General features: G+C 42.5%; 2 protein-coding genes across 4 annotated transcripts in view; one reads left to right on the top strand and one right to left on the bottom strand.

Annotated features, from left to right (window-relative positions):
* The window catches only part of uvssa (UV-stimulated scaffold protein A), a 33,961-nt gene extending 31,178 nt beyond the window's left edge, over window positions 1-2,783 (top strand). For 2 of the 3 annotated variants that reach the window (XM_067518789.1, XM_067518788.1), the window contains exons 14-15: window positions 1,354-1,525; window positions 2,318-2,783. In XM_067518789.1, the coding sequence (XP_067374890.1) occupies window positions 1,354-1,525; window positions 2,318-2,411 (266 nt within the window). In that variant the 3' untranslated portion in view covers window positions 2,412-2,783. Of the gene's footprint in view, window positions 1-1,353; window positions 1,526-2,317 lie in introns of those variants that run through there. The other variant, XR_010915406.1, reaches the window with a different exon arrangement.
* A 1,372-nt stretch (window positions 2,784-4,155) lies between these two features.
* On the bottom strand, window positions 4,156-11,344 carry nkx1.2lb (NK1 transcription factor related 2-like,b). Its single transcript, XM_067518790.1, has 3 exons — window positions 10,586-11,344; window positions 8,869-9,085; window positions 4,156-6,061 (listed from the first exon to the last, which is right to left on the bottom strand). Exons 1-3 carry the CDS (start codon window positions 10,898-10,900, stop codon window positions 5,316-5,318), a joined length of 1,278 nt encoding a protein of 425 aa, XP_067374891.1. The 5' UTR covers window positions 10,901-11,344; the 3' UTR covers window positions 4,156-5,315.
* Between the last annotated feature and the right edge of the window lie 1,170 nt (window positions 11,345-12,514).

Genomic DNA, 12,514 nt, shown 5'->3' with positions numbered 1-12,514 from the left:
AGTTTTGGAAGATTTTGACTCACGAGATCAGAAGTGCTCCTGAGACCATGCTGTGATTTCCAATGTAGAATCATGTCTGGGTGTGGACGTACAGAGATTTATCTGGATTCTCTGAATCTTTACATCTTATTATGTATCATACAGTGCCTTGTAAAAGTATTCATACCCCTTGTGTGGCGTGGATTTGTATTCAGCCCCCTTTACTCTGATGCCACTAAAAATCCAGTGAAACCAATTGCCTTCAGAAGTCACCTACGGGCAACGGCAAGGAGAGCATCCAAGAGGCCCATGGTACCTCTGGAGGAGCTGCAGAGATCCACAGCTCAGGTGGGACAATCTGTCCACAGGACAATCTGGCCAAGTGTGTCAAGAAGAAAGTCATTGTTGAAAGAACAAGAAGTCATAAGAATAAGAAGTCCCCACAAGTCATGTGGGGGACACAGCAAACGTAGAAGAAGGTGATCTGGTCAGATGAGACCAAAGTTGAACTTTTTGGCCTAAATGCAAAAATGTTTGGCAGAAAACTAACACTGCACATCACCCTGAAGACACCGTCCCCAACGTGAAACATGATGGTGGCAGCATCATTTTGTGAGGAAGCTTTTCCTCAGCAGGGACATGGAAGCTGGTCAGAATTGATGGGAAGCTGGATGGAGCCAAAAACAGGGCAATTTTAGAAGAAAACCTGTTAGAGTCTGCAAAAGACTTTAGACTAAGGAGGAGCTTCAGCTTCCAGCAGGACAACAACCCTAAACATAGAGCCAGAGCTACAATGGAACGGTTTAGATCAAAGCATATTCATGTGTTAGAATTTGAGTTGGTCTATAACATAAAGTCCCAATGAAATACATTTATGTTTGTGATTGTAATATTTAAATTATATATTAATATTTAGCCAGGCACTTTAAATGACACCACTTTTTCAGTGCTTTATTGTAGTTGTACACTTTTTTGGAATGTGTTGCTGCCCCTCAATTCTGAATTCATCTAGAAAAAAATATCTACAAAGCATGTGTAATGTTTTAGGAAGCACTGCAGGCTGGTTGTTAGTGCACATTAAAAGTAGTAAATATTATGTAATTATGTAATTATGTACACTGCTTTTGTGTTTTTTTACGTTTCCACAGTTACTATGCAATATACTGTTTAACCAGTATTGACAATTTCTTGTTCAATTTAATTTAATAACATTTAATATTTGGACCGGAGAAGCAGATGATCAACACATCTTTTGCTTTCTTTCTTCTCGGAGATTCTATTACATTTTGTTGAGTTTTAATTAAAAAAACAGATAATGTTCAACAGCACTAGCTTTATATCTATGTACATAAATATTTTTTTTTTCTGTCGTAGACTGGCGTGATGCAGAGCTGATGCGAGATATTGAGGCGGCAACAGGAGAAAACCTAGGTTCTGACAGAGTGGGTAAAAAGGGGAAGAAGAAGAAGAAGTACCCTAACCTCAGTGATCTGAAGCAGAGTGCCAACACATCTCGCTCCAGGCTGGAGAAGAAAGTCTTCAACAAGTAAGTACGGTAGCGATAGCAGTGGCATAATATTAAAAAGCTCACGATTTTGTGTTTGTTGACAAGTTTGTCAGCTCCTCATAGGCCGTTTCACACATGCACTAAAATTCTGACATCCTCCTGAATTTGCTCTGACTTTGTCTGCGATAATGCAAATGTGCGAGTGAGACGCTTCTGACATTATCTAGATTTAGTCCTTCAAGCCCCTTAGTGCAATGTCCATATTATGTGTGTGAGCTCGTGCGTGCAGCACGCTGCCGTGTCCTGAATTGTCAGGAGGATTAAATACGAGTAAATGGGCGTGTTGATGATGTTCCTATCACTCAACTGCCTTTGTAGTTGAGTGAAAGAACCTTTTTTTTTTTTTTCTTTTCTTCAGTGTGTTGTAAACAAAACACTGTTTCCTACGGCAACATGTTTTCTATTACGACGCGCCTCCCGTGCACACTGACTGTCAGCACGCTGAAATGTACGGAGTTTCTACTGGGAGGACATGTGTGAAACGCAACTCTGGACAATGTCCGTGGCCGATTTCTCAGATAATGGAAAGATGACCAGGTGCAAATGCAAAGGCTTTGGGTATTGATGAGGTGTCATTATCCAGCTAATGTGGTAGCTCATCTTGCAGCTTAGAAATTGTTACATAACACACACAGATTTGTCAGCCCAACGTGTTGCGAGGAGAACTTCTCTGTGAAGACACGGTGCTGCCGTGTGTCTACTTGGCACATTTGTTTGCTTGTCATCTATCTGAACTCGTTGTTTTGTTTCCTATCTTCCTTTTCCCTGCAGGAGCTCCATGCGCAGAGTAGCTGAGGTGATGATTAAAGCTGACAGACGAAAACATGATAAGTTCTCCAACCAGTTCAACTACGCTCTCAAATGACCTGAGGCCATTTTAAACTAAATTGAAACTAAAATGAGATGGACTGATGTTTTAAACACTTAGGTTTAAATAATATATTAAAATTTTTGAATGAGCATTTCCTACCTCAGCACATGTGCAGCTTATGATTAATACCACAAAACTGAAATTATGTTTAATTTCTCGGCCACATTGATCTGATAATATTTTATCTGCCAAATCCAAGTTTTATCTTTTAAAACTGAGCACATTTCTACGATTTTCTATTGTTTTTCTAGTTGAACTTGTTACGTGTTATTTCTTTTGTGTGGGGGCATTAAATAAGCAGGTGGATGTAAATGAACATCACGCAGGTTTATCACATTTGTAGCTGAAGTAAACGAATTGTCTGCATTTTCAGCCTGCTGTGATTTTGTCCTTGTCCTGTCCTCGACTTTTATAAGGGTAATTCTAGGTTATAGGGAGGTTTGACACGCAGCTACCTATGGGAAATAATTGAGGAATTGATATCATCCTTAGTCAGTGAAGTCACTTTAGTGCTTGTGTTTTAATGTGTCAGCTCTAAACATAAAAGCATAGCTCCATATTTTTTTACACCACAATAGATACTGTATGTTGGCTTTGGAGTGAGAGTTTAACTGACGTTTATTTAATTGTCAGTATATAAACTCCAGTTTTAACCTAAGACGAATGACTCATAACTAGAAAAATAAAAATAGATGTGCCGCCACTTTAGGTGCGACCAGAACTCAATCTCCACCTTTAAAGATGCAATGCATGGCTTCACTGTTACGGTAAGTTGAACTAACGCTAAAACCACAAAGCCTCCATCTCCCATGATGCAAACAGAAACCTTCTTTCAGCATATTTTAGCATTCAATCCTAAACAGGGCTAATTCTTAATGTCTGGGTTATTTCTCTGGCCTCTGACAAACCACACACAGTGGGTATGTGTAGCAACATGCATAGGGAAACTTAGTCAAGCTCTGTGTGTTGAATGTTAGACGTGACGTCACAATGATTCTGTACCTGGTTGTGTAGATGCCCTTTTATGGTTACATCTACATCCAGTATCTATCATATGATATTGTCAGGTTTTACATGACACTGATATCAATTCTATTACTATTTGTACGGGTCAGTTTCAAATAAATGATGAAGACTCAGTATCACAGGCAAAATTGCTCGTCTCCCCTTTAAACGTGTTGTGATGCTCTAATGTCTTAATAAGCTGTTATTTCAGATGTTCTAAGCACATTAACGAAATGACGTTTTGCACGCATGCGCATTCATGGAGTTGCGCTCTTTTAAAAGGATTTTGAATGGAGAAGTCACAGATCCTGTGTGATCCTAATTTTCTCGATGTACTAAAGTGACAGTCACCTGTGCGGCAGCAATAGACAATCGTGCACCTACCGACTGATGTTCAAACTGAGTCAGAAACTTACAGGCTGCGTTGTTTTCCAGTCTCCTCAGAGATCGATGAATATCAGCCCCCCCCCCCCCCCAGTATCCCACGAAGGAAGCGTAACAGACCATTTTACTAAGGTACAGAACAGTATAGAATTGCGCGCAGCTGAGTTTTTTTAAACTGCAGATCCAGCTGCTTCCACTTAAAGGTCGGCGCTCATTTTCCATTTCCCTGTGCATCAATACAAAGTTTGGAGCCTGAGGAATTTTAAACTGCTTTTTGAAGAAACACACACACACACACACGCACAAACATGCTGAAAGATGAGAACAGGCGCGAAGACGGAATAAAACAAATGGATATACTGTGACACCTGTGTAAAGCCGCAGGATGATGTTACAAGAGGAAATGTGCAACTGTGCTGCGTGTTCTGAACGAGCCAAAATGCTAAATCAGAAAAGAAGTTAAAACGACTTATTTAAATATTTTCCATGATGCCATTATAATACAGAATTTAAACATGATGTTTAAATAAAAAAAGCAAACTTAAAAAAAAAAAAAAAAACTTCACTCTTCCATCCAGGTAACCTATAGTGGTAAAATACTGGATACTATAAACACTTGGCAACAATAATTCAACAATAATTCGTCTCCTCCATAGAGACGCAGACTGCTGCGTCTGGATGAAACCTTGTAGCATTTTCATGTAAGTTGGTCAATGATTCACAATGTCCAGTGTTCATTTTCTGTTTTTATGTCATCTAGTGGCTGTTAAGTAATTCAGCATTACATTGTGATAATCAGTTTGTAAGTGGAGTCTCACTTCCATTAAATACTGTCCCCCCTGTGTAAAGCGTTTCGGGTGGTGCCCGTGTTTAGAAGGTCCTGTATAACTTGCAGCAAGCGGCTGACAATCAGAAAACAGAGGTGTCTGTTAGTGCTACCTGCTGATCCATCGCACCAACCTACACTTCAGCAAAAGCAGTCGGCCGGGCTGGTTTTCACTCTTTAATCGACACGGTTTTCATATCAAAGATGATTTCATGTGGAGCTGAGGATTCAGTACATCCATGGGTTTTATGGAAACTGTCAACAAAGTCAGTAATTAACAGAAACAATCCAAATGAAAACAACTACAGCTGGAGTTACATGGTATTGACAATAGATTGAGCCATTCCATAAGTCATAAATAAACATTCAATATTCATACAGACTTTTTTCAAACAAAGAAATCAACTAGTTGTCTATTACATAGTTTCAAACAGCATTCAGAATATGAGCTAGAACATAGATTTGTACAGCTTCTGGTAGATATTCACATTCTATCAAAATAATCCGTTGAAATCAAAGCCTCCAAATGTTGGTAGTAAAAAGGAAGCAGAGCTGAACACTGACAGTCTGTCTGCTGCACTGCACTTCAGTCATCCACTGCACCTTTTCAGGGTCTCCGGGCTCAGCAAGTCTCTGAGGACGTGTGTGCGTAGCTTTTCACCTGTCCGCAGGTGTGTGTCCATCTACAGGTGTGTGCTGTAGAAGGCCGGAGCAGCGTAGCTCTGTGTCCCCAGCATGAATGGGGACAGGACGTGGCTGGCGGTGAGGAAAGGTAGCTGAACCAGGCTCCCAGTAGGAGGGTGATGGTGGCCGGCGTAGCCAGCGTGCATGGCCAGGTGCCCGCTGACTGGGGGAGACGGGCTGAGAGGACTAAGGCCCCCCAAGCCTCCTCCTGCTCCTCCACCTGCGCCCCCAGCACCTCCTGCTCCTCCCGCGCCAGTGGGGGCAGAGGTATCTGCACCGGGGTTTTGTTTCTTCCACTTGGTCCGGCGGTTCTGGAACCAGATCTTGACCTGGGTCTCAGTGAGGGAGAGCGACAGGGCCAGGTTGAGCCGCTCACACACCGACAGGTAGCGTGTAGACTTGAACTTGTTCTCCAGAGCTACCAGCTGCTCATAGGTGAAGGCAGTCCGGGCTCTACGAGGCTTCCCTGACTTGGAGTCTGAGCCAGAACGTTTCCTCTTGGGCTTGGGCCCCTGGCCTCCATTGGTCTGCACATTGGTGATCTGGCCTGCAGGACCTCCTCCTGGGCTCTTTGTGTCTCTGGAAGAGTCCTGATGGCTGTGCTGGCCAAGATCTCTGTCTTCATTACTGGGCAAAGCTGAGCTGCTCTCCTCACTGCTGTAGGGGCCATCTGGAGCCTCCGAGTCTGGGGTCCCAGATCTGTGGTAGTCTTCCTCATCTGGGCTTCTGTATACAAATGCTTCCTCTGGAAACACACACAACAAAGACAACATCAGTTTTTAACTGTATACACAACCTGAATTCAAAGCCAGTGTTGTCTCCACTGCAGTTCCTCTAACGACCAGTATGTGTCGCTACATGTGGACCCCTACGTGGACCCCAATAAAACCACTGAACTAACTCCTGAATGTAATGTCCACAAAACAAACACTGAACCTGTCAAACCACAGTGAGCAAATCAAAAATGGTCCTGAAAGTTGGAATTCTTGATCCCATCTTTCTTGCACCCTCTTGCTGATTTTGGTGACTTGCACCCTTCAATTTGAGATTATTCTGATTAGTGATGAGTCACTTAGGTTCAGTGCTTTTGTGGCCTCTTTCTCCTTATGTGTCTAATGACATGATTTAATTGCAGATTAATAAAAGTTGTTCAGTGGAACTGATTACCATTTAGGCAAAGTCATTTCTGAGATATAGTCTCAAAAGATCAACAGCTCACAGCTTGTCCCTTAAGGGGGTCGCCAAAGCGGAACGTGTTCCTCACGATGATTCGGCCTGAGTTTTGACGCCGGACGCCCCTTCCTGAAACAACCCTCCCATTTTTCATCCGGGGTCGGGACCGGCACCAAGACTGGCACCTTGGTGGCTGGGTGGGGCCACACCTGGGGTAGGTTTCGAGCCCACGGCTTTCTGCATCCCAACCCAATGCTCTACCACTGAGCCACCAGGCCCCTTACTTCTGAGATATACTGTAACAGTATTTTTATTATGTATATATAGCTATTTAAGTACTACACATGTATTGTAATATCAGCTCAAATAAGAGAGGTACTGGAACTAGATTTTACCACAGGTCTAGACAAAATGTGATATAATTGAGTAGGAAAAAACTGCAGACATCATATTTTTCAGTTGATGTGTTTCTTTTAGATAATTACAATTAATACAATCACTATTCATGATTGTTAGATAAATGTATAATTATGGAAAGTACCACAAACAATACTGAGGCTTGCAGGGCCCTAAGCGGCTGGGCCCCACTTGGCCTGGTTGATAATCCAGCCTGGCCTCGTTTAAAATTCTAAGGCTAAAACCAACAAACAAGAAATCCTAAAAGAACAAACACACAATGTGGAAAAAAAGGTTCCTTTTCAAATATGTGATACTCATTACACATATTTACATTCACATTTACATTGTGTCTCATGAATTGGCAGCTCATTTCAGTAACTCCACTGCAGTGAAACAGGGCTAAAAAGAAAATTGCCACGAAATGCAGGTTGACAGTCACAGAAAGAAACACAACTTTATCAGCTGAACATGAAACTGCACCTTCTCTGAAAAGCAACTAACAAGTGACTTTATTAAAATAGTGAACATTTTGTGATGAAAGTCAGAGAAATCGTAAAGACTTTGGTGTATAAAAAATGAAATCTTTATTTTATGAATCACAGGCCTATTTATTTAGTCTGCATTTCTGATGAATGTCTGATTGTAATCTACAGCATTTGTAAATTTATAATAAAATAAACATGTTTTGCAGTGTGTAATTTGCTAATTGTAATTAGCATTTAACTGAAATTAGATACCTGAACATTTAAGATGTGTTTTTTTTTTTTTTTATTCAGCTTTAATAGAATTCTCGTGCAGGGTTTTATCTTCTCTGGAATCTAGAGGTGGGACTGAAAACTGCTTCACCAATAAAAATCATTTTGAAATCAAAGTGTGACTTGTCCTCGTGATCTACTGTCAAATTACACAGGCAACGTTAAGGCTTTTATTTTTGATGGTTTTAAGGGGAAAATAATCTACAGATTCTAAATAAAATTTTGGTTCTAAATCATCTTTAGTGTATGATTTTAATCGGTATTTGTTTTAGATAAAGACTTTTTGAGAAGTCTAAATGTCTAGAGATTCTGATTTGCCTTTTCATTTGTTTAGGCTATTTGTGGCACGTGTGCTTGTCTGTTTTGTTTTCATATGTTGTAAACATTTTCACTTGTATTTTTATTCTTAGGAAGGGTATTGTCTATGACATCATCGAAGCGATTAACGTCAAATTAAAGTAAAGTAAGTAACGGAGGTTAAACACGCGCGCGCACACGCACGCCTGTGTGAGGACAAGATGAAAGGGTATCTGAAATAAAGGAGGATAACGGAAACAGACGTGTATTTACCGTTAAACGAGCAAACAAGAAACATAGCTGATCGTAACTAATGAGTTTGCAAGAAGATTCACTCACACACACACACACACACACACACACACACACACACACACACACACACACAGAATGCTATCCAGATATACAAGCGATCAATAATACCGATCACACACGCTCATCGTCGCCAATTTCCTAGTGACTTTTGTTTTCACAGGAACATTTTCCCTCGGAAGCGCGGAGCTCGTGGCTTCTATTTCCGTTTCTGATTTGTAAAATTTAAAAGAAAAACAAACGTGGAGACATAACATACTGTGACAAAAACAAGACCCAAACACATACAAAAAAATAAATAAAATACGAATAAAAAATAGAAATACAGGACCCCCGCTCCGCCCCACCCACACACGCGCACAAACACACAGCACGAGCAAAAAAAAATAATCCGATTGGTTCCTGTTGTTGGGTTAATCATCACGGAAAGAAAGACGTCAGTCTAAATAATAAAACGAAAAGGAAAATAAATCGAATAAAAAACTGAAAAGGCAAAAAAATTAATAAACGACTCATCGAAACTCTTTTTTTTCCCTCTGACACTTGGTTTCTCTGCCAGTTAGTGCGTTAAAGTGATGGAGTTGCAGTGACGGAGGGAAAAGGAGCTCGGACTTACTGCTCTCATAGTCCTCGGCACCGTAGCAGCCTTTGCTGGGCTCCAGACTGGGCTCGCGCTGCTCCGCCGTGCCTCCTCTGCGGTTCTCCGCTCCGTACGCGCTCAGCTCGCGCTCCCCCCGCTGGCCCGCGTGCTGCGGTCGCCGGTTCCTCGTGAACTTGTTAGGGTCCAGGATGTCCAGGATGGAGAAAGACGTGGTCCTGTGTCCGTTGGGACCCTGACAAATGAGACAGAGGAATTAGTGGGTCGCTGTTCTTTTTGGGGCCTTTATTATCGACCAGTTGTCGTTTGACTTGTTGTTTCTTGTTGGACCAGTGAATCTGAACCAAATCTACCAAATGGCCATGTTGGAAATACAGAGGATTTTCTTAAAGACTTACAGTTATTTTTAATTAGGCCGATTTGTTCTTATTACGCAAATTAATAATAATAATAATAAAAACAATAATAATTATAATAATACATTCTATAATTACATGAATTACATTTTTGTAGTCAGTTAAAAACTAGGACTTGGTGGTAAACACCAGTGTGAGCATCATCATATATCCACTATATCCTGATCAGTAGCGTGTCAGAAAGGCAAACGAATCATATCCATTACTATAAAAAAAACAAACAAAAAAAAACATTGTATTTAAAAAATGAAATGAAAGCATATTTTGATAATTTCTCACTGAAAGAAAAACTAAAAACAAACAGATGCTCTTTTTAAGTGAAAGCCTGCATTTCCGGGTTCCATCTACCACTCTCCATCACGTTGAACCTGTATGTTTACACCGTGTTTGCTGTATGATATATGTACACTGGATTTATTTCCTTCAGATTTCTGTCAAGTTAAAAAAGTGACCAGGTGTATTAAGCAGATAAAAGGAGGCGCAGTAGCTTCCCCCTGCACTACATCCTGATTAGGATCATTCATTTCTTAATGAGGCCAGTGTAGAGCGTGTCAACATGAATAATCCCACATTAATAATATTAGAATTCTCTCTTCAAATAATCCAAGGGAGCACGCGGGTCGGACCGCGGGGCCTATTAACACCTGGTGATAAGAATGATCGCGCAATACCATATGATCAGAGCTGTGATTAAGAGGAATAATCCTTTATTTCAGATACGGAAAAGATGGTAATAAACCTGGGTTTCGATCGATGTAGAATTTTACACAGAAGTTCCCAGAGGCCTACGAATTTATATTCTATTTACTATTAGTTCAATTTGACGAAAAAGGACAGAAAGGATTTAACGACACAAATTTATTTCTGCAGCATCTCTTCTGTTTGGGTAAAGGCCTTGGCTTAAATACAGCGGCTTTTTTAAAAATTATTTTCAGACCCAGCAAATCAAAATCTATGTCGATTTTAGTGCGATTTCTGAATTAAGACCTCACAGACTTCACATGGCCTCGTGACAACCAAAACTAACAGCCTCGACATCATCATCATAGAAAATATAACGTCCTAAATATCGCTTCAGTCGCCCTTTTTAGTTTCTCTGTTTGTTTTTTTTTGTTTCTATATAATAATCATTTCGGATAAGCTTTCACTTTAATGCCTGTACTTTTCAGGCCAACGCAGCCTCCTAAACTTTTACTTTGAAGCATTTCTGCTCCTGGTCCTGTACCAGCAGCATCATTTCTTTTTATAAAAACCATCTTTTTCCTATTCTCCCCCCATCAGGAAACAAAAAACCATCAGCTTTGCTCTTGTGCGTCTACCTGCTGTGGAGGCACTAACACCGGGTTCGTTGGCGGAGGTTCTGTATGGTTCTCCACGGCCTGGGGGTCTCTGCCTCCGGCCACCGCGTTAGAGAAGAGCCGCTTGTCGCCGGCAGCAGCTCCGTCCAGCATGTCTCCACTTTCCGGACACACCACGGTCTGGAGTCCGTCTCCGCCGGGCGTCGACACCGCTCTGTCCCGGTTCATCCCGGGCTGAACCGCGTCCGCCACGGGCCCTGCTACGGCTCTGTCTCGGCTTATCACGGTCTGGACCCCGTCCGCTCCGGGCCCCGGTACCGCTCTTTCCCGGTTCATCGCCTTAAGATCCCTTTCCCATATATTAAGAATCCGGCTTCAGTGCGGTCCCGGTGGAGAATGAAAACGAGTCACACAAACAGTTTTAAAGAGAAACAACTTGACACCTCAGGCCGTTCAGCATCCAGGCTCAGGAGCCGTTTTCAGTCCGCAAAAGTTTTCCATCGCTGAGAGTCTGGAGAGATGCGCGGCTTCACCCGGATAACCAGACGCGGTCCCGTCAAAGTTCAAACTTCTTCGCTCTGGCTTCGCCTCTGCGTCTCTTCCCGCTTCATCCTCCGCGTCCACCGCAGTTCAAAGTGTTTGTGTCGTCCGGCGCCGTTGTCCAGCTGTTGGCGCACACACACGCACACACACAAACACACACAGCCCTCGGAGGCTCGACCTCCAGGCTCGCGCGCTCTGTCTGCTCACCGGCGAGCGCGCGCTCGGGAAGCCTGTCAGGAGTTGAAGGCGGGACGGACGCTGATCCAGCTCTAATAGTTAAAACTGGCTCGCGCCCCTCTCTCTCTTCCCATTAGTTAAGTGAAGCCCCCCCCTCACTCCTCCCCCTCTCCGCAGCTCGTGCGCCTCTCACCTCCTTTTTTTTTCATTTTTGGTTTTTAGCCTCTATCATGACACACAGCCTCCAGCACGTCCGCCTTCGTTAAGTGCGTGTGTGTGCGCATGTGCGTCTCCCTCCTTATTTATGCATTCCTATTCACCTCCGCGGACTGTAATTGGCTACAAATTAATTCCACTTTCGCTAATAGTCTATTATCTCGAGGCTTCGCGCGCGGAGCGGTGCGGTGCGGTCCGGGCCAGCACGAGGAGAAACACAAGACAGAGAGAGCGGGGACCTTCCGGTGCTGATCTGTTGGTAACACACACGAGTGACACGTTAGCGGCCGCAGCAGGTGTGTCCAGGTAGACGCGTGTGAGTGACAAGTGGCGTGTGGGTAAAACAGCTGCTTCGGTGCAGGTTAATAACTGGTGAGCAGCTCGAGCTCCAGTTGTGCATCCGCGTGAAAGCAGCTCTTATCTTGAATGCAGATTCCAGGCCAGGGCCTCTCCTCAAAACTCAATTACGGCCTGAATAAAGGCGGTAATGTCCCCGCTGCAGTGAAATATTGATTCCTAATCCTTGGCAGTCATTACTATGCCAGAAAATAATAGACCACAGAATTGGATTTTGATTTAACACACGACGTGTTTATTCTAATGCTGGGGACTTAATATTCCGTTGACTCGTATTTTGAGGCACAGAGGAGAGGGAACAGTATAAGAGGCTCTGACGCCACACTTAAATATATATATATATATATATATATATATATAAATATATATTGTTGTTGGAGAAATTAAAAAAAGAAAGAGAGGCGCTGGGACATCTTTCCGGTCCTCCTCCCCGGCATTAATACACAAGGTCAGCTCCATGTAATTGCCTTGCTCAATGATCCTTAGGAGGAAGAAATTAAAAGTTGAGCAAAATAATGGCTGAAACAATGAGACATGATTAGCCAATCAGAGAGCTGAACCCATTACGGGAGCCGTCTGATCTACTTTCTGCTTCCACCTGGAGGCTTTTTTATTTTTTTATTTTTTTTGGGCCTTTCGGTTTATCCTGTGGGTTCA

Source organism: Channa argus, chromosome 10 (genome assembly GCF_033026475.1).
Source record: "Channa argus isolate prfri chromosome 10, Channa argus male v1.0, whole genome shotgun sequence".
In the NCBI taxonomy this organism is placed as follows: Eukaryota; Metazoa; Chordata; class Actinopteri; order Anabantiformes; family Channidae; genus Channa; species Channa argus.
This window is presented reverse-complemented; position numbering and strand designations above follow the sequence as displayed.

What these genes read in the sequence shown, in the direction of transcription:
- nkx1.2lb (XM_067518790.1), bottom strand. Translation starts at nt 10,900, where the DNA reads ATGAACCGGGAAAGAGCGGTACCGGGGCCCGGAGCGGACGGGGTCCAG. An exon ending in TGTTAGTGCCTCCACAGCAG is followed by an intron (nt 9,086 to 10,585) that starts GTAGACGCACAA and finishes CTCATTTGTCAG; the next exon opens with GGTCCCAACGGACACAGGAC. An exon ending in TGCCGAGGACTATGAGAGCA is followed by an intron (nt 6,062 to 8,868) that starts GTAAGTCCGAGC and finishes GTGTGTTTCCAG; the next exon opens with AGGAAGCATTTGTATACAGA.